The sequence below is a fragment of the Malus domestica genome, chromosome 15 (genome assembly GCF_042453785.1).
Source record: "Malus domestica chromosome 15, GDT2T_hap1".
In the NCBI taxonomy this organism is placed as follows: domain Eukaryota; kingdom Viridiplantae; phylum Streptophyta; class Magnoliopsida; order Rosales; family Rosaceae; genus Malus; species Malus domestica.
The window spans coordinates 16,978,635-17,003,483 of NC_091675.1; the positions used below are offsets into that span (position 1 = coordinate 16,978,635).

The 24,849-nt window shown below is 38.0% G+C and overlaps 5 protein-coding genes across 6 annotated transcripts; 3 read left to right on the plus strand and 2 right to left on the minus strand.

Annotated features, from left to right (window-relative positions):
• Positions 1 to 4,485: 4,485 nt before the first annotated feature.
• Positions 4,486 to 6,520, minus strand: LOC103400879 (pre-mRNA cleavage factor Im 25 kDa subunit 1). The gene is made up of 7 exons (XM_008339561.4): positions 6,076 to 6,520; positions 5,891 to 5,936; positions 5,638 to 5,731; positions 5,479 to 5,552; positions 5,307 to 5,393; positions 4,864 to 4,974; positions 4,486 to 4,761 (listed from the first exon to the last, which is right to left on the minus strand). Exons 1-7 carry the CDS (start codon positions 6,255 to 6,257, stop codon positions 4,690 to 4,692), a joined length of 666 nt encoding a protein of 221 aa, XP_008337783.2. The 5' UTR covers positions 6,258 to 6,520; the 3' UTR covers positions 4,486 to 4,689.
• A 2,683-nt stretch (positions 6,521 to 9,203) lies between these two features.
• LOC103415874 (uncharacterized) lies at positions 9,204 to 11,971 on the plus strand. The gene is made up of 6 exons (XM_008354154.4): positions 9,204 to 9,423; positions 10,288 to 10,370; positions 10,528 to 10,635; positions 11,130 to 11,256; positions 11,332 to 11,449; positions 11,570 to 11,971. The coding sequence occupies exons 2-6, from the start codon at positions 10,361 to 10,363 to the stop codon at positions 11,621 to 11,623; spliced, it is 417 nt and encodes a 138-aa protein (XP_008352376.1). The 5' UTR covers positions 9,204 to 9,423; positions 10,288 to 10,360; the 3' UTR covers positions 11,624 to 11,971.
• A 594-nt stretch (positions 11,972 to 12,565) lies between these two features.
• Positions 12,566 to 14,664, minus strand: LOC103400841 (UBP1-associated proteins 1C-like). Of its 2 annotated transcripts, none has more exons than XM_008339523.4 (6): positions 14,396 to 14,664; positions 14,207 to 14,281; positions 13,975 to 14,114; positions 13,270 to 13,726; positions 12,980 to 13,090; positions 12,566 to 12,873 (listed from the first exon to the last, which is right to left on the minus strand). In XM_008339523.4, the coding sequence occupies exons 1-6, from the start codon at positions 14,480 to 14,482 to the stop codon at positions 12,811 to 12,813; spliced, it is 933 nt and encodes a 310-aa protein (XP_008337745.1). In that variant the 5' UTR covers positions 14,483 to 14,664; the 3' UTR covers positions 12,566 to 12,810. The 2 variants fall into 2 exon arrangements, with proteins under 2 accessions (XP_008337745.1, XP_017178855.1); XM_017323366.3 differs by having other exon boundaries at positions 13,975 to 14,142; positions 14,221 to 14,281; positions 14,396 to 14,558.
• A 3,134-nt stretch (positions 14,665 to 17,798) lies between these two features.
• LOC103400840 (uncharacterized) lies at positions 17,799 to 19,553 on the plus strand. Its single transcript, XM_008339522.3, has one exon. The coding sequence runs from the start codon at positions 17,799 to 17,801 to the stop codon at positions 19,551 to 19,553; it is 1,755 nt and encodes a 584-aa protein (XP_008337744.1).
• Positions 19,554 to 21,903: 2,350 nt separating this feature from the next.
• On the plus strand, positions 21,904 to 24,159 carry LOC103400839 (WD repeat-containing protein VIP3-like). The gene is made up of 2 exons (XM_008339521.4): positions 21,904 to 22,335; positions 23,199 to 24,159. The coding sequence occupies exons 1-2, from the start codon at positions 21,997 to 21,999 to the stop codon at positions 23,811 to 23,813; spliced, it is 954 nt and encodes a 317-aa protein (XP_008337743.3). The 5' UTR covers positions 21,904 to 21,996; the 3' UTR covers positions 23,814 to 24,159.
• The last annotated feature ends 690 nt before the right edge of the window (positions 24,160 to 24,849 follow it).

The following is a 24,849-nucleotide window of genomic DNA, read 5'->3' on the forward strand; positions in this document are numbered from 1 at the left end:
CCATGAACATGTTTTCACTTGAGTTACTTATTATGTTTTATATTTGGCATGACATACTTATAATTATGGATATGTGAAGCATGAATTGATATATATATATATATATATATATATATATTCTATTTCTGGAAAAGTTATACATGTTTTACGGTGAGGGGTTAGAGCATTTGATAAATGAAATGATTTTGAAAAGCTTTTTTTTGCCCACTCACACTTTCTATTTTGTACCCCTCTAGTTTTAGATAAGCTTGTTCGTTGGTGGCTCACGAGGATTGATTGGAGGTTCTGACAGACTATCACAAATGTAGGGCATCTTTGGGTGTCGTTTAATTAGTATTTGTCTTCTGAACTGAACTTAGGCTACTTACGCTCTGATTGTGTATTCACACATATTCTAGCACTTGTCTTAACTAGTACTCTTATGAGTTGGTTTTCATTCTCTATTATCATTATTGTTTTTGCACTGTACACATGGCTACGTCACTCTCATGTGATGGTCAACATGCCTCGATCTCGGTTGGGGTGTGTCACTTTAGGTACCACTCTAGGATGAAAAAAACTTTATATACCAAATGTTGAAAACCAAGAAACTTCATAGTAGTAAAACTGAGATTAACCCTTAATTTTTTTCATTAAATAAAGTTATAGCATGGTTTTTTTGTTAAAATAAACTTAACCCAAACCATTTTCATGAAAGTTCCCTATTTTATATTAGTGTCAAATCATATAGTTTACAATTTTAGTCTAAAAAGTTGATCTTCCTAATATTACTATATATTTTATATTAATTTCAATTCTTAAATTCTTAACTCTCACTTAAATGTAGTTTTATTTTAATACAGATGATATAAGGGTAGAGGAAGTTGAAACTCGAAATTTCGACTGCTTAGGATAGATGCTCTTAATTTTGACTAAGATGTAAAGTTTGAAACTCGATCTCTTAAAACAATCTTATCATATATTATGATTTCACATGACTAATCTAAACTGTTGAATATTGCCCAAAAAACAAATCTAAACCCTTGAACAACAATTTAAATAACATTCGAATAAATAACTTTATTGTCAACCTTCAAGCATTCGACTTCAAAGTTTTTTACACAATATAAATTAGTTTAAAATAAAATACTGATTACATAAAAAAATCTAAATATTAAGTAAAATTTTAACTTAAATGTACAAGACACGCATGCTGTTCTAGCCTTAAGCCGCATACCGAGAATGAGAGGAAGATTGCATAACTTTTATTTTATGAAAAATGAAAAAGAAAAGTCAAGGCACGTGAAAATGATGATAATATAAGAAATGTAGATGAACTAATTCACGAGGATCCTCTCCGGATCTTTTTTGTGAGATTTTCAAATCGTGTCTGTTTATTATATATCGTGCGGTCAATTTTTGTCAGGTACTATTCATATTTAATTTTAAATAAAGTATATAAAATGATTTCTGATCGTATGATGTATGATGAATGGACACGATTTGAGGATTTTTGAGATACACACAAAGGGGATCCGGAGGGGATCCTCATTCCTAATTCACACAATTGACTAACTTGAAATAGACTTGAAAATAGAAGTTGACAAATCTTTCGTTCACACTTTGCTTTGAATAGTTGTTTGTTAGTTGGTAATTGTGATGCCACAGAATACAAATGGTAATAGTTTTTTATGAATTACGTAGGATTGGTGTGTCATGCATGACAAATATACTACTTTCATTTACAGCTCGTCCACGTAGATGATCGGTTATTGATGAAAGCAGATTTCACAATTTGTCAATAATGCAATCAATTATCTAAGCATGCATGAACGATTGTCGCTAACATAATTTTGAAATTGACTTTCACAATTTATGAATAATGTAATCAATTATCTAAGCGTGCATCAATGATTGTCGCTAACACAATTTAAAACTGACATTCATGCATGCACTTGTATGTGGGAGGTAACCCTTAAAATTTGTCAACGGATGTTAATTCACTATATATCCAAGCGAGTATGAACAATTCGTAAACAGATGTAAATAACTATACAAGCGTGACATCAACAGATGAATAACTATTCAAGCATACCATTAACGAAAACGTACATAAACGAGTGTCACTAACACGACTAACCTTGGTGCATGTACTTGGTGGACGGTAAGTGATACAGACCGCGTGGCCCCAATGGCTTGTCATATAAGAAAGCTGATGTGACTGTAAGTGGTAGGGGCCAAAGAATTCAAGGAGCTACCACATGGACCTCAGGACTTGAAGTCTTGCCTTGTGTGGCTTGATATTTTTATGTAATAGAAGAGAGTACACGACGTCGTTTTAGTTGTGACTTTTTGCCTTTTCTACCTTGGATGAGGATAGAAAATATGTCGGCAGAAGAAGATAAATGATTGGTAAACATGATCAACAAGAAACAACGTTACTTTTATGATGCTCCCACCATGTTGATGTGCAAGAACACCATGTCATGAAAGAAGACAAACTACGATGCCACTAGAAGCACAATACATAGCCGGTAAGATGTTAAACACACTAATAATTTCATTGCGACATACTTTTTTATCTGTACAAGATGATGAACTTAACCAGATGACAGAATGAATTGAAGATCAGTCAAAATACGCAAATTGAGTAACGGGAATAAAACTTTGCGTATTAGCTTATGACGCGTCTTTTTGAAGAGAATGACACCGCACATCAAAATCATAATTTGTATGATACACATGGCTTAGGATTTAAGCTTTAGGGCGCATATCTCATCACATAGTTTTCCAGTGTAATTCCCAGGATGCTAGAATTGATGAGATTCCCTTGGCCTTATTTCTTCTACGACGTCCTTTGAGTTGTCGTCAAAAACCGCATTCCCTTCTGAATTACAGTTACCGTTTAACTACCGGTTCCCGCCAACTCCCCATCTCAAACTTCACCCACCCAAGTACTCCTGAGCTCCACTCTACAACCATGAGCAGAGCTTGCCGTGAAGCGGAGCGGCATGTTCTCCGCCTCCTCCACTGCCACAAAACCCGAACCCGTCTCCACCAAATCCACGCCCTCCTCCTCCGTCATGGCCTTGGCCAAGTCAACCAAGTCTCGCCCACTTCGTCTCCGTTTGTTGGTCACTCAACAAAATGAGCTACGTAAATCGCGTTTTCGATCAAATCTGCTACCCCAACATCCTCCTATTCAACTCCATGATCAAAGGATTCTCACTCTGCAAACCCTTTGAACGATCCGTATACATTTTCTCTCTCGTGAAAGACCGGGGAATTCGCCCCGAGGAGTATACTTACGCGCCGTTGCTCAAGTCGTGCTCCAACATTTGCGATTACACCAGTGTGTCCATGGACAGATTCTGAGAGTTGGGTTTGAATGTTTTAGTTCGATTGGGGTTACTGAAGGTGTTTGATGCTTTGTCTCAGAGAAATTATTGTCATCGTTTGGAATTTGATGGTTCGTGGGTTTTGCAAAACGGGTGATGTCAGTACGGGGTTGTGTTTGTTTAGTCAGACGGGTGAACGGAATGTTGTTTCTTGGAACTCAATGAGTTCGTGCTTAGCGCATAGTGGACGAGATAGCGAGGGTTTGTAACTTTTTCGTGAGATCCCAGATGAAGCGACTGTGGTTTCGGTTTTGCCTGCTTGTGCTCATTTGGGAGCTGTTGATGTAGGGAAATGGATACACTTATACGGATTCTAAAGGACTTCTGCAAAAAGTTGCATCTGTGGGGGAATTCACATATAAACTTCTATTGTAAATGTGGAGACTTGGATGCTGCTTGTAGTGTTTTTCGCCAAATTTTGAGAAACGTTGTTTCCTGGAACACTCTGATTTGGGGATACGCTTTTAATGGGAAAGGCGAACATCAACTAGTTCGAGGAGATGATGAGCAAAGGTGAGAGACCTAACGATGCAACATTTGTGGGGGTTTTAACATGTTGTGCTCATGCAGGCTTGGTGGAGATGGGAAAGGATTTGTTTGCTTCAATGAATATAACTCACCAAATTGATCCAAAACTAGAGCACCACGGATGTGTGGTTGATGTCTCGGGCTAAGCAGACGGGTGAGGGAGGCTAATGAGTTTAATTGAGTATGCCTACGAAACCGAATGCTGCTTTATAGGGTGCACTGCTAGGTGCTTGCTCTACTCACGGTGAAGTAGAGCTCGCGGAACTCGCAGCTAAAGAGCTTATCAATCTCGAACCATGGAATTCGAGGAATTATGTGTTGCTGTCGAGTATTTATGCAGAATAAGGCAGGTGGGATGAAGTTGAGAAAGTTAAGAGATTTGATGGGGGAAAACTGCATCACACACCAGCGCAGAGTACAATCGCGTAGTCGTGAAATTTCAGTTCAGTGAAGAGGTAACCTTCATTTTTCAACTTCCGATTTCCGTAGACGACAATCTTTCTTCTTTTAAATTTTAATTCTCCAAGAGAGCCGTCGTCAGAAATAGAAGTTGAAGAAGGAATAAAACTCAGGCCAAACATAACAAGTATCATTTTATATTGGTGTCTTCAACACCTCTGCTCCTTTACGAAATCTACACACGAAATACATACACAAACGTTTGTCAAGATTTACAGAGAGATAGCTAGCTTCCTAGTGAACAACTTTCTCCAACACACATTTTTACTGCCAATCCTTGTCTGCAAACCACACCGCATACTCTACAATGGCGATCAAAACGATCTTAATCATCGATAATGTTGATGGTAAACGTTGATAGCATCTCCGGAACACCTGATATTACAGGTCCATAAGTCTGTGGAACACAACACAATAGACTGATTCAATCTCCATCGCATGTTCAAACACTCGTACACACTCATAAACATGTACGGACACAAATTTTAAGATCATTTACCTCGTTGTTTTTGGCGATCTGGCACAAGGGAATAGCGAGCAATTTTTGGTTTTTTGGCGCAATGAACTTCCGACAATCTGGTAACTTCACGATGAATAGTTTGGTGCACTCCTACATAACGACATAAACATAAGAAATCATACTTCTTGGCTACCCAGTTGAAGCAGCCTTGTTAGGAATACCATATTTTCATAACACATTAACTGATGAGTCGATGACATAATATATTATACATCAAGGGAGTGCTACGATCAGTTGCACACCCAGGCGGGCTGATCCTAGCCACAAAGCACAGCCAAATCAGCACCACCGCGCGGGCAACTGATCCTAGCACTCTTCTATACATCAATTAGGATGATCATTAACAGATCGGTTGCCACATCGTGTAGTTAGTTAACCATTATTAACACATATGAGACTGAGAGGGAGACCAAACAAGCTACCTTTGGGTTTTCAACTCGAGGTGGCAAGTCTCGACAGAGCAATGTTTCGAAGTCGTGCCTCCACCACACCCCAAGACACTCCCCAACCTAAACAATGAAGCAACAATTACCACCAATTTTTCGATCTGAAAACCACCCCCAAAACAAAACAAACATATTCCATTTTCCTTACCTCCCAAGGAATCCCATCACCATCTGCATTGATACAAAGCTTCCTCGACAGCTTCCGTTTCAGTCCGTCGATCTCTGCGGGTTCAAACAAATCCCATTTTAGTGTAACCTCACATGAAATCTCGCACTTATTTCGACGAAACTGATGAGTTCAATTCACCTGATTCGCCGGGTCTTAAGCGACCCCCGGGAAGCTTAAAAATGCAGTTCCTTATTTGCAAGAGCAGCACATGAGGATGTTTGAACAACTCAACCTGAATTATGGTGAAAGCCAATTCCAAATTTAATCGCATTTTAGATATCGAAATCCCTCTCCCCCCGTAGTTTACATTAGATTAGATTAATTAGAATATCGCTCGAATATAAATAAATAAATAATAAAGCAGGTTGCTTCAGAAGGACAAGGGACCAACCAGAATAACTGCTTCCACACAAGTCCTCAGTCCATAAGCAGCATAACTATATTTCAACCACCACAAAACCAAAATTAACATTTCTATTTTTTTAAGCAAAAATTTATGAAAAATAAAGGAAACCCAATTGAAAATACACAAATTAATAAATTAATAAATAAAAACCCAAGAAAAAAAATAAGTACTTGGACTTCAATCTGCGAAGACGATCAGCTGGAGTTTCGTCCTTGACAGGAATGGCTTCCTTGGAAGCGAAGTAGTAGCTGCTGAGAGGGTATATGTCCAGCGTACGGCTCTGATCATCGTTGTCGTGGTGATCAAGACTGTTACTGTCTGACACGTGTAAGGAACCCCTTTCATCCCCCATTTTTCAACTTTCCCTCCTCCCTGGAAATTCTTGGGAAGTGAAGCACTGATAGGAAGGGAAGAACTGAAATTTCAGGCGCAGAGGAGAAATAAATAGGAAAGGAGAGAGAGAAAGAGGAAACGTGGCTTGGGTATGGAGTTTGGCGTTCTAGAGAAACCTGGATATTTAGCTACTTGGCTTCTAACTAGTGTGAGAACAACTTGCAGGGGTGAGTCACCGAGTTATACTGCACCGTATCGTTTCGTGTCAATTTTAAACGACGTTGTTCAAATTATAATCTTTTATTTCTTAGCACGGAAGTATACTAAACGTGTCATTTGAAAGATCGTGTCTTTTTTTATAAATATCACCGTACCAGTATATCCGTATTACGTTGGAAGGTGGTGGTTGATTTTTCATGGGCTTAAATGTGTTTATTGGTTTTTTTGTAGGTTTCAATTCAAATATGAACTGGTTTTGTCCATTCAAAGCCTGTTTAAGAATTACGCTTGAATTTTATCGGTTATCTTTATGCGCACTTTCTCTATCAGCATTAGTTAAACTTCGTCAAGTTTTACATCCAATATAATCTCAAACCATCAATTTATAAATTTATAAACTTGTTTTGTATATAAGCATAAATCTATTCACGTTTTTATTTTGTCATTTTAAATTTAAAATTGAATTCTATAAATTGATGGTTTGAAAAAGGTCAATCAGCGATCATTGAACCTCAAAGGTATGATGAATAGTTAAACAAATTAATTCATGGTTACTTGCAACCTAAGTAACTTGAAGGATGCATCCCCCCTTTGCTTTAGATGGTGAAGGTTAATTAATTAAGGAAATTGTATCTGTTGATCAATCAAAAAGTCAACAACCAAATTCTGACCGTTAGATTATATAATCATCCTTTAATTTGTTGGGCAAGCTAACCGCCAAACCAAATGGCCTTCCTTCTACTTCTTCCCATTGATTCAAGTTTACTACTCTAAAATTTTTCCTCTTTATATTGAAAGTTGTTGGACTGTCATGTAACCATGATGTAATTTTTTATTGTCACATGAACGGCTATGTGACCATCTTTTTAAGGGTAATTTTGTCAAACCACCATTTTCATTTAATGACAGATTTTTCACGAAATCACCAAAATGATTTACGGTGGACAAACTCAGGGACCACTTCTATCGATTTTTATTGTCAGAAATCAAAGTGAGAAGTTATGTTAATCATAAAGACAATTTTAACTACAAAACCTATATATAATATTCGGTTCACAAAAACAAAAAAAAACCTACAATCAATCGTCATTTGAGATGTTTTAAGTAGTAACACATATAAAGGTGGATCCCATATTGATGTGTTCATATGGTGTGAGCCTATTAACCACCTTGATAATATTGATGGACTAATTTCATTTAGGTCAAAAAATCAAAATTGATATTAAAAGTAATGAAATTATTGTAAAAACAAGAAAACCATAAAGTAGTATCATATTCTTAGAGCTTTATTTATTCATACATGGTAAACAATATACACCACAACTCACAAGAGGTTATCATCCATAACATAAAAAACAACAAGGAGGTCTCGGGTTCGAGGCTCCAAACTGATGAATCTATTTGAATGTGGTCATGAGGAGGTTAAAATGTCTCTGTGAGTCTTTCCAGCCCCAAAAATGGTTGGATAACTGTCGCTTGCCACCAGTTGTCCTTTTAAAAAATATTTAAAAATTTGAAGAAAAAAAAACATCCATAACATTGTCAATAAATACATATAAGCATCCATATCATAGTCAATAGATATAGGGTGAAGTTTCAATTTAGTTCATGAACTATCATCTCAGTGAAAATTAGGTCAGTGAAATTTTTGTGATAAAATAAGTCCCTAAATCTATCAAAAATTGTTAATTTCATCCCTACTATCATAATTAAAGCTATATCCAATTTTTCGTCAACTTAAAACACTTGACACACTTTAGAGTGTAATACTGTCATTTTCTCACCTATAAATCCTTAACATTTCATATAGGTTGCGAATTCTAATTTATCATCCAAAGTTAACTTACACTATTTCATATGAAAAACTACCAATTTATTCTCCAAAGTTAACTCCATACACTATTTCTTTATGAAATTTTTTTAATCTACAATCCAATATGAATCACATGTAAGTAACGTGACTTAAATTGTTAATATTGAATATAGTAACTTCAAATAATATTAAGGGTATAATTGGCAGATTTTTGTAATTTAATTACTGATTTTTCTGAAAAAATAGTTTAAAAACCTAATTTTCACTGATGTAATAATTCAAAAACAAAATTAACAGTTCACCCATATATATATATATATATCTCTCTTCAAGCAACTAGTCGAATTGACATTTGCAATGATAATCGTAAATTAATAAATGTCGCGTGTATGCATTACATTCTTGAACATAGTCAATAAAGTTCTATGCACACTAGTTTTTTGAAGTTTCAAATTTTAATGAAAAGGTTAAGGTGCAATTTTGTTTTAAATCGTTATTCATATACTTGGACTTCAGAGATTATCCAACCTAATATTTTTTACAAATTAAAATTTTAAAATTAAGGATAATCTGGGTTAGTAGCATAATTTCTTTCCAATCATTGCTCGCGCATAAACCGGAAAATAGAAAAACAAAAACAACGCAAAAATGACATGTCAACTGTGGGAGCTCTAAGGCCCTGAAGCCTCCGACCAATCATATTGCATAGTTCCGCAGAAAATTGAGAGTCAAATACGATGGGCTTAGGTGTCTTTTTGACTATCATCCAATCAAAATCTTTGGTTCCTCCACCAACCATTCTGCAAATAAAAAACTTTATTAATAAAACCAAAACCCTAAGAAAATTAAAAAAAAAAATATATATATATATTATATATATAAAAAAAATAAAAATAAAAACTTCTTTTAATATTTTGATAAGTATGTAACTGTATTTTATTTGTTCTATTTTTCAAAAGACAATAGACCAAAAAAGGAGTAGTCAATTTTTCTGAGCTTTCAGTTGTTTAATGCTGAAGGGGGCCTTGCTTGACATGTACAAGACCTCTCTCTCCCTCTCTCTCTCTAATTCACAAAGATCCCCTCTGAATTTTTGATCTGTGGAGGACAAAATTCATTGGAATTTTGCTACCCAGTTCCTGCAAATCATTGGGTAAGTTCCTTCTTCTCTTCCAGCTCTTCTATCTGCAGATTTTCTTTCAATTTTTATGATTGATTTGTTTGAATAAACTGTTTTTCTCTTGTGGGTTTGTTGGGATTTGCATAAAGTTCAAAGCTTTGCCTAACTTTCTTGTTAATACTTGATGGGTATTCAATAATTTGTCTTGATATGATTGTGTGTGCTTGAATTTTGGATTTCTTAGTTCAATGATTTATGAGCTGAATTGGGGTGATTTGGAATAATTGTGGAAGTTTTTGCAGCACTAGCATAGATAATTAGATATGGGTTAATAGTTAATGAAATTTTTTAGGACACCACTCACAAGAACTAAGGTTTTGTTGTTCCAAGTAGTTGTCCATCATAGTACCATGTAAATCCCGTGTCGTATGTCCACCTGAGCTGGAGAATAGCAATGTTGCTGGGTCCAATCCACCCGTGTGTTCAGTTCCGGTTTAAGTGAACGATCCCTTAGTAGGCTATAATTTTGTACTGAATGAATTTGTATGCCCCGAGAAAGGTGATTTGTGAATCCTTTTTAACCATAATAAGGGGAGTGCTTGATTAGCCACAATCAATTGCTTGTGCTCAATTCCGGTTTAAGCTAATGATCCCGATTCCCGTAATATGCCTTAATTTGTATGGAATGAATTTGCATGCTATGAGAAAGGTGATTTCTAAATTATTTTTAAGCATATAAGGGAGGGCTTGTTTAGCTCCAAGCAGTTGCAAACTTTAGTTCAAGTTTTATGTTTGTTATGCGAGCAAGTAAAGATGAATGTTTTCTCAAAGATCATGACCAAAATAAAAATCCGGGTTAAATTGGATATGAACTGAAGTTCTAATTTTGTGGAACAGGCATACAAAGGTGTGGTAACAGAATTCAGGATTTTGACTCCTCGTATTCATCTGCAATTCTGCTGTAGGACGCATGGATCAAAGTATGCAAACTTCTCTTGATTCCTCGGGCTTAATCTTCTTTGCATATAATAAATTATGACTATATTTACTTGTTCAGAACTAAAACGATTAAGTTGACATGACCAGTCATGAATTTACTACTTCCTTACTCTGATACAAGATTTATTGGTGTTGCAGATGCTTCAGCAGTAGGTTTGAGAAACGACCTTGAGCTAGTGAAATCACCATCCGAAAAGCATCTTGAACGTTTGAGACCATCAGCTCGATATTATTCAATATTTAAAGGTAGGATCTTGTTTTCACATTTTCTTTAGCGAAGCCTATTTGGGTTTCGCAACTTATAACTTATAAGTGCTTTTAGAATTATCTGTGACAAGGATCAATCTTCCTCTCATGGACTATGGAATGTGTTTGTTCTATCGAATTGTATTTTTAGTCATTCATTCACTGTTTCCATCCATGATAGTTTGTTGTATAGATAATTTTTAACATTGTACTTAAACTGGAATGCCTCTAGTTGTATCAACTTCCAGCACTAATCAGCTTGGTTACAACCTATTAGTGGGAGAATGTATCAGCATGCTAGAATTGATGATTGTGTTAAAAGACTTCCTGATCAAATACTGGGCTGGCATGCAGTTGTAATTTTAAAGTGTCATGAATCTGATCCCGGATACATGTAATTTCTATTTCTGTCGATAAACAAGATCTTTATAGCTACTGGATCTTTTATATCAACTGTTTATCCAGACAAGTGAGGGATATTATGGTCATGGTAGGGCAAGCAAAAGATGCTGCAGATCCTGAAAAAGGCAAATATTCCCTAATTAGAGATGCAGAGGACTTTCCGTCAGGAATATACGAGAAACAGCTTCCATGCTTTGGCTGTGGGATAGGATGGTTTTCGTGAGTATCTTTAATTCCTCTATCCTTCCTCTGTTTTCATTATTCCTTGTCTCACTCCTGTATCTTGCACCACAGGTTTCTTTTAGGCTTCGTATTCCCATTAATGTGGTACTATGCCACAGTTCTCTATTTTGGAAATTACTATCGGAAGGATCCTAGGGAGCGAGCAGGACTAGCCGCCTCTGCAATTGCTGTATATCTCTCTCTTTCTTTCGATTACGTGTTTCCATTCTAGAGTGTTTCTGCAGTTTAAAGTTTACATCTTTAACCATGTATCAGAGAATTAATTGGCATAATTATCCAATTGTTGCAGGCACTAGTTTGTGCTGTCGTGCTGTTGATCATAGCATTGTTTCGGATGTTCTAGATTTGCTCAATCGGAAGCGTGCTAGCACCATCTTCACAAGCATGAAGAAATCAGTGGGATTGGAAGGGCCCCGTAAGGACACAAATACTAACGTTTTTTTGTTTTTGTTTTTTTCCGGTGGAAAGGGAGGTAAATGAAAAAAAGGAAAGGAATAAATGAAAAGAACCTGAACTTCCCATACAATTCTTTAGACATCAAGAGTACAAGATTTGGATGATTATGAGCTACCGTATTTGTATATTCATATTTGTATGAACAAATGGCGGCGAGACGAGTATTTGTGTTTGTAAACTTTGTAATTAAACAGAATTTTATGGAGGTGAAATACAGAGATGTGTCATCTTTAAACTTTGAACGCATTTCAGTTGCCGAAACCAGAACTTTACCTTTGTACGAACTTTCCATCAGCTTAGCTCACTAAATGACAAACTTAACGAGCCTTGTAGCGTGAATTTGTAATTAAGCACATCATTAAAGTTATGGTTACATGACAGAGCTTAACCAAGGCCCTGAGCCCCCATTACAAGGACACACTACCCACTATGTTGTATTAATTCGGATCCGTTTATACTAGTATCGAATTCGGATCAAAATCTGATTTGTTGACATGTCTGGTCATGCTTGCAACCAACATACATGAGACTTATTCGTTTGTTATGACTGACTGTTGCACGGACACACCGAGGATTTCGTCTTCTTCATTCCCGAGTGCCAATTCAATCTGTGGTTGAGTTAGTACTCGAGCGAATGAACATAACCTTCAACCAATTGGCGCTTTCCGCCACTTTTCTCTCCAGAGTGTCTGATACCCGTTACCTGAAAACATAGTACCTTAAGTACAGAGGACTGGTATTTTACCATCTTCTTGTTATTTCATGACCTTGTTGGTGAAGATAAACATTAAGTTTTAAATTAAGCTTTCTCTCCGAAACACAAAACAAATTAAGAACGCATCTTTTACTACGGACAATCATCACAATGTCTGATTCATAGAGAATTGAAGAATTAATGACAAGGATATTTCTTCCGAAAACTTTTCAAACGGAAGAAATGATTAGAAAATGTAGATGTAACCTAAGCTCCTCCGCGTCCTAACTCTGCGTTCGAATCTGAATTTGAATGAAGGGATAAGGCCAATATACTACGCTGAAATCCCCTAGTCACACTCCGCTTCAAACTGACGCACTTTAATCCTTGGCAGCCAAATGAACATACTTGTCGTCGACTCTAAATTTGGAGCTCGAATTGATCTGGCACCAAAAAATAATGTAAAGGATGAGTCGAAGACAAGTTGATACTACTAGTTTGCGGATCATGAATAAAGATGAACAAATAAACATTGGATTGGCCGCAAACCTTGTGCTCAAGCTTCTTACTCAGTTTGGTTTCGTCATCTGTTATGCCGGATTCTTCGAGAGCCTTCAGCACAAGTTTTTTCAATTTCCTCATCTTCAGGACTCCGTCGTTCTGCACCCATGAATAATAACGCAGATCAATTTTACACTGAAAAACTGGCAATGACGTAAAACAAATGCATATAAATGAAAATGGAGAATACTTACTTTCTTTTTCTCTTTTTAAAAGTAGCATGATGCATTGCACAATTTTAGCGTAAAGCAAGAAACGATTTTACTCAGATTTCATACCGATTTTAGGGTTGACGTAATCAACTTCTTCCACTTTGTTTTCGTAGTAAGTTCTCCCTCTTTCCCATTTGCTTCTGTCTTCCCACTCTGAACCACTTTGCCATTTCCTACTTCATCTGATGTATTATCCTTAGTCTTCTTGCTTGATTCATCGTTCTTGGATGCATCAAGCTTTCTCTTTTTATTTTTCAGCAAGGTGTAAGTCTCTGCTTCAGGACTTTGTTGTTCGGTATTGACTCTAGATGCATCATGCGATTTAGGTTCTTCTATTTGTTTATTCTCAAGAGCTTCAGCCTTGGGAGTGTCCTTGGGTGGAGGTTCTGTATCCGGAACAGATTCTTCCGGCTGCTTAGGCTGCTGCTTTGCTGCATGGATGGCTCGGGCTTTTGCCCTGTGCTTCTTTCCTTCAGCATGCAGCAGCAAGGTCTGCTCACTAGTGGCTTTAGTATTGCAAAGACTGAAAGTACAAATATATATCCAGCAACCAATGATCAGATCCCAATCACGAAAAGAAAACTGACTGCAAACAACGAAAACCTCGCTAAAGAGTATATCATACATATGATCAGATGATGCATTTCTTCAATCGAACTAGTTGGATCAATTCGGACCATTGCTTTCAAATTCACCGCAATCTTTTGATATGACCTCTAAACAAACACACAAATAAAAGATTATGAACAAACTGGAATGAGATGAACATACCTACAAAACCATGGAAATCGCTTAGTCAGCCCGACAGTAATATCAAAATCGGGTTGCTGCTTTCCATCCCTGTTGTTGTTGGGCTTGGCTCCCCCACCATTCAAAGGTTTCCCTTGTGCCCCCTTGGGACCGTATTTTTCCTGCAAACAAAAACAAAGAAACCAAACCCTTGAATTCAAAATATTTCCTAATCCAAACCGTTCGATTCGTAATCCAAACAATGAGCACTCACCGCCTCAGTCATACATTGTGTGTGACCCTGAACGGCTTCTCTCCCAAATGTCTCTCCGCAATCAATGCACGAAAGCTGAAGCATCAACAACAACAACAACAACAACAGCGACAATATTAGCAACCCAACAAGTTAAAAACCAAACTTTCTCGGCAACCAAACAGAGTCTTAGATAGGGAAAGAAGAGACCTTTCGAGCAGAGCAGCAGTTAAAGTGACCCAAAACCTTGGGTTTCTTGAGGTTGTCTCCGCAATCCTCGCACTGAAACCACACCATCTCTCTCTGATTCAGCCGTATGAAACAAACCCAAATCAAATCCAGAAGAGACAGAAAGCTCTACGACCAGGTGACCGAAGAGGTGATCCCAGTTCCGGGGGTTAAGGCATTTGCAGGAGGATTCAGAGTTAGGGTTTTTGGTCATAAGTTTCCATACCAAAAAAGAACACGACCGGTTTCTTGATTGCCGACACATTTCGGCCCACATGTGAAGGCCCAAAATTTGAACTATGTTTATCTCAATTTAAGCCCATTGTGCTGCATAGTTTTTTGGACAACACTTTATTTTTATTAAATATTATTTGAGCGGTGTTCTAAACTACTTTAAACTACGGAGTAAAGTAACTTGGCTATGATCATTCCTAATTTGGATATACATAACACTTTGGGATGTGGTATGGGTAAGCGGAGATTCTTGACCATTGATGTATATACAACTCTGAACAAAAATTTGGTGCTAATTAAAATTAGTGGTTCTATTCTTGCATCATATATTTTTCCTCCAAAAGTCCATTTTTAAGGAGTGTTTTTTTGATAATTTGAATATCAAATTGGGTCACTTGATTCTTGTATCATAGGTTTTTTATTTATTATTATTAAAAATACAACTTTCCATCCAAAGTGGGTTGCAAAATCCCAAAAAGTAGTGAAATTTTGCTTTTAGCAATGATTTTGTTTTAAATATCAGTATGATGAAATATCCACTAATCAATAACAACAGTTTGTATTAGCATGGTGTTTAACTTGTGTTTAACTTGGAGTGAAGCAAGAAATTATGTCCTGCAAAATGACTTGATTTCTTTTATTTATATTATCTTTTGATTTATTAATCTAAAAATTAAGAAAATATCGTAAGAAAAATAAAGGGATCGAGATTGGTAGTCACTTTTGTTAATTAAGTCACAAAACAATGGAGATATCCCGTTTTCACGTGAGAAAAATGTAAAGAAAAAGTTAGAAAGAAAGAAAAGGGTGTCCCTAAACGCTAGCTAATAGGCATAGCCGTCCCCTTGGAGAGATCTGGACGACACTTGGTCGTGGTGGCCATGGGAGCTGTCCTTTCTTAACCCTATCTGTTTCTGCTGTTTGAAAAAGTTGCTTGCACGCCATGGAAGCTGAGGCCTCTCTATATGTAAGGACATGTGTGGGACATGGGATAAGCCAAAAGCACTAGGATTCGAATTATGGCTTTTTCCCACAACACAGCTTCTGCTTATTAGTGCGCTCTTCAGCTCCTGCTATGATTTTTAAGCACTAGTAGTTGTCACGCTTGGCTTCTGGCTTTTTTTCCAAGCCAAATTGTCCACACACTAGAAAGTCATAATTTGAAAACATATGTGTTCGGTTAATTAATGTTAAAGCCTCCTTTACAGTCTGAAATCAAAATAGTTAAGAGAAAAACATGCAGGAAAACTGGCCACGTAAAAAGCTGTATTACCATTAATGAACTCTAAAACAACAGGAAAAGTAAAAAGCGAGAGATTTTTTGGTGCCCTTGCGTTTATCGCTCTCACACAATGAGAAACTCAAGTTACGTGATGAGAGATAAACTCAAAAGAAGATGTGTAACAACGAATTTGTAAATCTTTATCTCTCAACACGTGCATGACTCTACATAAACTCTAAAATCGGCTATAAAACAGCGGATTCTCTCCAGGATTAAGGGTTTTTTAAATTTTGAAAAATTCTTGTTTGACAGATTGTCACCAAAGAGGAACGGTCGTGGTGTTTTCATTGTAAAAGGGTATATAATTTCAATGATCGCACCACGCTCCAATCATTCAAACAAAGAGAAAAGAGAAGAAGGAAATTGGTTGACTAGTACGTACAAGTGTCCTCTGCTTCTCTGTATATGGAATACACCTGCAACTTGCTTGCCTTAGAACTTCAAATTAATATTTTTAGTTATCTTTCTTTCTTTTTTAAAATCAATTTTTATTTTATTTTATTTTATTTTATTTTTGGTGAATTGGCAGATCAGATTATTAAGAACAATGTTTGGCTACTCAAAGGGGAGTAGGAACTCCTACTCAAAAGTCTTCGTATTCGAATCACAGAGCTTTGTGCTTATGATAAGAACTGTTCATATTATAAATCATACTGTAAAGATCATCTATGTAAAAAATGAATTAAAACTGAGGTCGTTTTGTTAATCTATTTTAGCAAATACATAAATGTTTCATAATACTTATACAAATTCCATTAATTTGTTTTTATATAGTTCGATGACTAAACGACCTTAGTTTTAATTCATTTTTTTACAAAGGAAATCTTTATAGAGTGATTTATAATATGAACGGTTCTGATTATAAAAACGGAATTCTATAAATCGATAACGAATAATTTTGAGTATGAACTCTTACTTTTTTTCTTTGAGTAGACAGGTATTGTTCAATTATTAATTTGAATAAAAGATTCATACACTTGAATGTTTTAAAATAATTTTATATTTGTCGGTGTACTATTGGTTGTTATCAAACAATTATTGTCGAGTGATACACACTACCATACAATTATAAAAACATAATAAATTATGTGTAATGCCTTAAGCATGATTAAGTTTTGGTATTAATTCGAATGCTTCAATCTAATCCACCCTTATGATTCACATGCATAGTTTTGCTTTCATTTTATTTGATTATACATGTTCTTATCAGTCTTATCTCTAATTTACCCACACAAGCACGAAACTAGTTCATAAAAGATAATAGTTTCGTAATACGTTAGGTCTACGTATGCAAATCTACATGATTAATAGTTTAGATGAATGCATGTAACACGTCGATTCTTATTCAAAAGAACGTCATATCACCTATAAAATTTAATAAGAATAGAAGATATTTAGTGCATGTAATCAGAGAGAGAGAGTGTGTGTGAGTTATGCTCTTAAGATTCTTATATCTTCAATTGTATACTCTTTGTATTTTTCTCATCACATATCACGTGATTTAGATAAACATGAAGAAAAAATACAACCAATTAAAAAGCAGATTATTTTTGTATTATGTTGATTTAATGATACAACGCTCTCAATGGATTTTGATTAATAAGAAATTATGAAACGTGGATTATTAATATTTCATTTTCAAAAGGCATATCTTTGTCTGCTAAATTATTTTTCATTTTGTTGACCAAAAAAACAAATTATATTTCTTATTTTGTACTCTTTATCTCCACAAGCAAAGCCCCAAAACCCCAACTCATCAAAAGCAATGCAAGTAAACAAAGCCTAAAGACCCATCAAAACCGCCACCCCCCACCTACTTGTCCCAACTCACCATCATCACCACCACCCCCACCCCCACCCCCCTCCTCCATGCCTCGCCGCCATGGCTCACCGTCTCCGCTTTTAAGTCCACCGTTGCTCATCATCCTCTTCCCCATCATCATCTCACTCATCCTCTTCTATACCATCCCTCCATTCCTATCTCTCACCTCTCAACTCCTCCGCCCCACCATTTCTGTCAAGAAAAGTTGGGACTCCCTCAATGTGTTTCTCGTCATTTTCGCAATCCTATGCGGCGTTTTCGCCAAGCGAAACGAAGACGCATCACCTACCGAGGAAGATCGCATTCCCGACAATAATATTCCACACCCTTTGGACAAAGTAACTACAAACAGCGCGAACATATCGGAATCGGAAGCAGCTGGGTCTGTACTTCCGCAGCAATGGTTTGGATATTCAGAGAGGAGGACGCCGGAAATCGGTGGTGGCCGGTTGAGGAGGAGCAGCAGCTCCTACCCGGATCTGAGGCAACTCGGGCAAGACTCAGTGTGGGAAACTCCGGATCACAACAAGCCGCAGTTCCGCTTCTTCGACGACTTCGAAATCGGCAATTACAATCGTGCCCCGTCAACTTCACACCAACGCCGATCCGAGGAGTACTCAGATGTGATTAAGGAGATTCCGGTGGATACTTTCGTACCTTACTCTTCTCATCCCCCGCCGCAAAAGTCGCCAACACCGACACCTCCACCGCCGCCTCCACCACGTCAACAAAAAACGAGAAGGACGTATCAGACCGTTGGACGTAAAGATCCAAAAACGGGGAAAGTAGTGAATAAGCATATTACTGAAGAGGGTGAAGAAATTGAGGATGTTCGAACTCCACCACCGACGCCTCCACCTCCTCCGCCGCCAAGGCCTGCTGCCCCGCCATCGCCAATTCGGATTCGGTCGGAGCCGAAACGCAGGAAGAGTAATGTGAAGAAGGAGATAGCGATGGTTTGGGCTTCGGTTCTGTCTAATCAGAGAAAGAGGAAGAAGAAGCACAAGGTCACCGGTACCAGAAACATTTACGAAACTGCTGCTTCTCTGCCTGAACACCAACGACAAGGAGGAGAAGGAGAATACTTTTTCACAAGACCGCCGCCGTCGCCACCTCCTCCACCACCACCCCCGCCGCCGCCACATTCTGTGTTTCATAATCTGTTCAAAAAGGGAATGAGCAAAACTAAGAAAGTTCACTCGGTCTCGACACCTCCAACTCCACCACCACCACCACCACAGCCGGCATTGCGAAAACAAAAGAGTTGGAATACTAGTTTCCCGCTGGCGCCACCAACTCCGCCGCAACAACCACCTCCGGCTACTTCCCGGCGACGATCTTCCGCCTCCAGTGGCCGCCCGCCGTTGCCGACTAAGTCGAGCACTTATCTGTACGAGGAAAACGTAAACAGCGGCAGCCAGAGTCCTTTAATTCCGGTGGCGCCGCCACCTCCTCCGCCGTTCAAAATGCCGGATCTGAAGTTTTTTGTGCGCGGGGATTTTGTTAAGATAAGGAGCGCGGAGAGCTCACGCTGTGGATCTCCTGAATTGGAGGACGTTGATGACGTTGATGCGTGGCCACGTAAGGAAGAAGACTTGAAGTCAAAGTCAGAAGTACAGAGAAAAGTCAACGTGATGGACAGTGGAGATGGCGGCGGTGGTGGCGGCAGCAGCGGCAGATCCTCCGTGTTCTGCCCTAGCCCAGATGTTAATACGAAAGCTGATAACTTCATTGCTAGGCTGAGAGATGAGTGGAAGCTTGAGAAGATGAACTCAATGAGGCAGAAAAAGAAGATGCCCTAATCTGCATGCACTGGTTTTTTACTCACCATTGTCTACTTTTACATTCACATTTGATTTTAACACTTAGATAAAGAACTATGGTATATACTGGCAAAGAAAACATGGAAGGCATTAGGGCTTGGATTGGGTTTTTGTCCAATCTTTAGGAGCACCCTCTGCCTCCTGGTCTAAATTCTGTCGTATAATTGGTGGATATACGCGACTAAAGATATAGGAAGAGGAGAACATATTTCCGATTACACTAACGAATCTCTCTCCTATGTAGATTAGAGTGACGTGAATTTGGATTTTGGATTGATTGTGTTTGATGATGTGAGTGTGTACACAAGTACACAAAATAATAGGCAATGGGTTTTCCGAGTGTGGCTTTATTTTTTCCTCACCTCTTGGAGCTCGTTGTGGAAGAAGTAGGCGAATTTTTGGATTTGGTACTTGTACTATGTATGGATTGAGGGATCTCAATGTGGTTTTTGTTCTCCTTTTAGAGCCATTTTGTATTAAAGTACAATGTGTGTATGGGTTCTATAATTTGAACTAGTTTTGTTTTCGTGTGCAATCTTCTTTATATGTATATAACATGATAAATTTTCATGAAAACAACTGCATACAATATTTTGTAAGTTATTGAATTGTTATTACGATGCAACAATGTATGACATACATTGCAGATCTAATAATGATTATTTTTTGGTCAATTGATCTAATAATGATTATTATTTTATATCCTAAAGGAGAAAGATGAACCTGTTTTATTTAACAATTAAACGAACTAACACATGACAGACATTGTTGTAACTTGTATGATAAAGTTTCTTCTAAGTTGTTGTCCTACGTAACAATGTAATGAAACGAGAAAATGGCATCATTGCTTTATGTTAAAATTGAAGGATAATGTAAAAGGTGTGGGTGGAGTGGTTTAAAATAAAAGAGAAGTCATTACTCATTAATAAAACTAGAGTACAAGTAACATGATCACAAATGCAACTTTACTTCAAAAAAAAAAGTTTTTTTTAGTCAAAATAGTTTTTAAGATTGTCATAACTCATCGCTTTAGTTTTTGAGATTTAAAATTGATAAAAGTGATCATTGAGATTGTCCACCGTCAATTATGTTGGTCATTATGTGAAAAATCTCAATTAAATTGAAGAAACAATCAGTTCAAGTGAAATTGTTGATTTGACAAAAACACTCATCAGTTTAACGGAAATTTTTCACAGAATGATCAAAATGACTAATGATGGACAATCTCAGAGACCAATTTGGCTAAAAAGCCTTAAAATATATATAATAAGAACATACAAAATCAAGTGGGAAAATTGCAATATATAGTTAATTCTAAGTACCAAATTGCATTAGGAAACACCATTCGTCCCTTCCTAGCCGGCTACCAAAGAACGATGCATTCACATCCTTTTTGGCAATTTAATTTGTTGGTCCGGCCGGCCCCAATCAAGCACTTATATACACAGATGATGAATAGGCGAACAAGTAGCTGGGTATTGGGGTCCAAATTAAAGTAGTTAACTATGGTCGGTGGCATAAATGAATATCTAGGTTTAGGGCACCATTTGGGACAGTTCAACATCAACCTAACCTAAGCTTTGAACTCCTGGCGAATCAGTTAGAGGCAATATACCGATTAAGTATCGATTTAGTGATTTTTTTCCTTCTTCTTATTAATATGATATAAGAAATGTAGAGTTCGTATTCCGGTGATAAACGCAAAAATGTAGTAGAGTATACGTCTGAGTTTGGAGTCGACGTATCTATTATGAAGCTTGCATTAAGATTAGTCTAATCTTCAATCAACTTTGGAATTTTTTTAACGACAAAAAAAGAGATTGATGACAAAAGATATGGAGACCCATTGCACAAAGAAGCTGGAGAAACATTGGCTTTTCATTTTTTACGGCAAGCTAAAGCACCACCCCAAGCGGCCAGAAAATGGTTGACCGCAAACTTGCCGATTTGAAGGTGGGAGGGTCACCATTAGTTCCCTAAAATTTAGTTGAGTATTTTGGTAACTTTACAATAGGATACAATGGACATAAACAAAGGACAATCACACTCATTTTCTCCAGCCACACATCCTTGTTAATTTTTAGTTATTGATATTTTAGAATTCATTTAATCCGACGGCCGATAAATTGTGTGAGAAGTAAAAATTGGTGTGTAAATTCACCATAGCCTCTCTGAGCATGAAAGAGGGATGGATAACCGTGGCTTGTCATTATTTATTCTCTTTTAAAAAAAGAACAAGTCCTAACAAATCCACTCAATTACGGGCCGACAAATTTCAGGTAGGTCCAAACTCTACAACAACTCAAAATCTTAGCCCAAACATAAATCCCAAAAAGCTTCCAGAAAAAGAAAATTGAAGACCGAAAAGAGTGAAGAAGTGAGCAAACTAGGGTTCTTCTCGTTTCACCAAAATCAATCACCAATGAAGCTAGCCGGACTGAAATCAATCGAGGACGCGCACGACGAGTCGGTATGGGCGGTGACGTGGGTGCCGGCCACCGAGTCCCGACCCTCTTTGCTGCTAACCGGGTCACTGGACGAGACCGTGAGGCTGTGGCAACCGGACGAGCTGGTGAACCGGGGAAAAATGACCGGCCACTGCCTCGGCGTGGCTTCGGTGGCGGCCCATCCCTCCGGCCGCATCGCCGCCTCGGCTTCGCTGGATAGCTTCGTCAGGGTATTTGATGTTGATACCAACAATACAGTGGCCAGTCTCGAAGCCCCGCCGTCTGAAGTGTGGCAATTACGATTCAATCCCCAGGTACATTGTTGCAAATGTTGGAAATTTTGGATATTTATTTTCTGAGTAAAGTTTGTATTTAATTACTTGTTTTTGTATCTATGCATTAAATTCTGCTGAGTTTATTTTGATGGGATGTGCTATCCACACATTATATTTTACTTCTCACACGATCCTTGATAATTTATGTCTATTGATCTTCTTCAATTCATCCGATCTAACGGTTGAAAATTAAAAAGGAGCGTGATAAGTAAAATAGGATGTGTGAATATCACATCCCTATTTTTATCTACTTTGAAAATTATGATAAAATTAGACTTGGGGATTTAGAATATGTTGTATTTTGCTTGGCTGCTTTACTAATAGTGTCAGAGATGCCAATTGGAGACAAACTTACCTACGCTATGCAGTATGTAGCGGTATCTCAAGCCAATCACACTCTGTCATACGTCTTATAACGCCATACGTTTTAAATTTCCCACGTGACATTGGGTGATTGACTTCAGGATACCATTTAAAATTTACCACGCGGAATAGCGTGAATGCTTAGATACCACCACAATGGTATCCCCGTTTTCGGGAAAGTTCTTCTTGAGAAGTTGTTGATCTCTTTTAGTGCTTAATTGTTAAACTGATATTCAAAGTGGACCAAATTTGAATAAATGAGATGCTCCAAGTGAACATATTTAGTGTTTGTATCTAAAATAGACTTATTTTAGGGTCTTTAGCATTACATTTATCGAGGCTCCGAGTGATTTCTGATTCATACTGAGAACCATCTTTTTTGTTTGCTAAAGCAAGTTTAGAGGCATTTGATTGAAGGTATTTGAAGCAGACCCTTTTGGTAATATTCAAATTGATGCTAATTTGTGGTACCCGATCAGGGTACCATGCTAGCTGTGGCAGGTGGGGGAAGTGCATCAGTCAAAGTTTGGGACACTGCCACATGGGATATAGTAGCCACATTGTCTATTCCTCGCCCCGAAGGTACCAAGCCAACTGATAAAAGCAGCAGCAAGAAGTTTGTGCTATCGGTTGCCTGGAGTCCTGATGGGAGACGCATTGCTTTTGGCTCGATGGATGGAACCGTTTCTGTTTTTGATGCAGATCGTGCCAAATTCCTGCACCACCTGGAAGGCCACTTCATGCCAGTGAGGTCTCTCGTGTTTTCACCCGTTGAGCCAAGGTTACTCTTCACAGGCTCAGATGATACCCATGTACACATGTATGACGCTGAAGGAAAAACCTTGGTTGGAGCTATGTCAGGTCATGCAGGATGGGTCCTGAGTGTGGATGTGAGCAGTGATGGGGCGGCTGTTGCAACAGGCTCAAGTGATAGAACTGTGAGGCTGTGGGATATCAGCATGAGGGGAGCTGTGCAGACAATGAGCAACCACACTGACCAAGTCTGGGGAGTGGCGTTTCGACCAGGAGGAATGCCTGGTAGACTTGCAAGTGTGTCGGATGACAAGAGCATATCGCTGTACGACTACTCTTGAAGTGGCTGGCTCGGGGAGATATGAGAACCTTGGAAATTTACCAGATTGTTCACTTGAAATCGGTTTGTTTGACACCTTGTTCTGATGTTCTGTTTGTAATACACAACAAACTAGTGTTGGTCGAGGGAGGGAATGCATACCTATTCGACGGATGTTTTACCGTCGAATTGGTGAACCCTTTACAGTAAAAAATGAACTGGCGAAGCCTTAGATTTGACCTTGTTAATGTGTATTCTTAGGCTCGCAGCTTTAACAAGTAAGTTTTGGCATGTATGTGTTTGGTCATTTTTTCAGTTGGGTAATTCACCTTTTGTCCATATATGGAAAATTATGTGGCATTTTTTTAGATCGAATGTGGATTTTTTGTTGCTTCTTGGTTCAAGAAAAAGAAAATAAACCAACAGATTTCTCTCCTTTCTGCCCTATTACTTTGATGTTTAAGCAAAATGCGTTGTTATTGACACTTTAAGAGAATCATTTTACACTATAAGAGTATTTTTTTTCCCTTTAATTTTTACATACTAAGGGAGCTCACATTAAATTTTTGAATTTTATACTTTTGTAAGAGATTTAACTCCGCCGTGTAAGTTTATCTTACATTGCCGGTCCCAAGCCCGGATAAAGGAGGAGGAGGAGGGCGTCAGGTAGTCGACAGCCGGCACTCCATGATCACGTCGAATCCTTATGAAAATGAATCCAGAACGAAATCGCGCTAAAGCTAGGGCGTCACCCGTAAGTGGCGCGCTGTGTGGCCCGAGCACAGTGATAAGTGAGCAAGGGTCGCTGTATCTCCATCGGCACCCGGATGCAGTGTTAAATGAGCAAGGGGGCTATAGAAACTTCTTTTCGAACGACTCCACTCAAAGTTGTTTGGGAGCATATGCTCCTATCAACTTTACACGGAACACACAAAAGAAGTACTTTGATCCTATTAGACGGGGAAGGGTGAAGAAGTTAGGACAGAAGGGTAGAGCTCAAGAGAGCAAAATGCGTTTAGGAACGTGGAATATAGGAACCTTGACGGGAAAATCTATGG

What these genes read in the sequence shown, in the direction of transcription:
- LOC103400839 (XM_008339521.4), top strand. Translation starts at nt 21,997, where the DNA reads ATGAAGCTAGCCGGACTGAAATCAATCGAGGACGCGCACGACGAGTCG. An exon ending in AATTACGATTCAATCCCCAG is followed by an intron (nt 22,336 to 23,198) that starts GTACATTGTTGC and finishes GTACCCGATCAG; the next exon opens with GGTACCATGCTAGCTGTGGC.
- LOC103400840 (XM_008339522.3), top strand. Translation starts at nt 17,799, where the DNA reads ATGCCTCGCCGCCATGGCTCACCGTCTCCGCTTTTAAGTCCACCGTTG.
- LOC103415874 (XM_008354154.4), top strand. An exon ending in TGTGGGATAGGATGGTTTTC is followed by an intron (nt 11,257 to 11,331) that starts GTGAGTATCTTT and finishes CTTGCACCACAG; the next exon opens with GTTTCTTTTAGGCTTCGTAT. An exon ending in TAGCCGCCTCTGCAATTGCT is followed by an intron (nt 11,450 to 11,569) that starts GTATATCTCTCT and finishes CAATTGTTGCAG; the next exon opens with GCACTAGTTTGTGCTGTCGT.
- LOC103400879 (XM_008339561.4), bottom strand. Translation starts at nt 6,257, where the DNA reads ATGGGGGATGAAAGGGGTTCCTTACACGTGTCAGACAGTAACAGTCTT. An exon ending in CTTAAGACCCGGCGAATCAG is followed by an intron (nt 5,553 to 5,637) that starts GTGAATTGAACT and finishes TTGAACCCGCAG; the next exon opens with AGATCGACGGACTGAAACGG. An exon ending in AGATCGCCAAAAACAACGAG is followed by an intron (nt 4,762 to 4,863) that starts GTAAATGATCTT and finishes TGTGTTCCACAG; the next exon opens with ACTTATGGACCTGTAATATC.
- LOC103400841 (XM_008339523.4), bottom strand. Translation starts at nt 14,482, where the DNA reads ATGGTGTGGTTTCAGTGCGAGGATTGCGGAGACAACCTCAAGAAACCC. An exon ending in ACTGCTGCTCTGCTCGAAAG is followed by an intron (nt 14,282 to 14,395) that starts GTCTCTTCTTTC and finishes TTGATGCTTCAG; the next exon opens with CTTTCGTGCATTGATTGCGG. An exon ending in CACAATGTATGACTGAGGCG is followed by an intron (nt 14,115 to 14,206) that starts GTGAGTGCTCAT and finishes TTTTGTTTGCAG; the next exon opens with GAAAAATACGGTCCCAAGGG.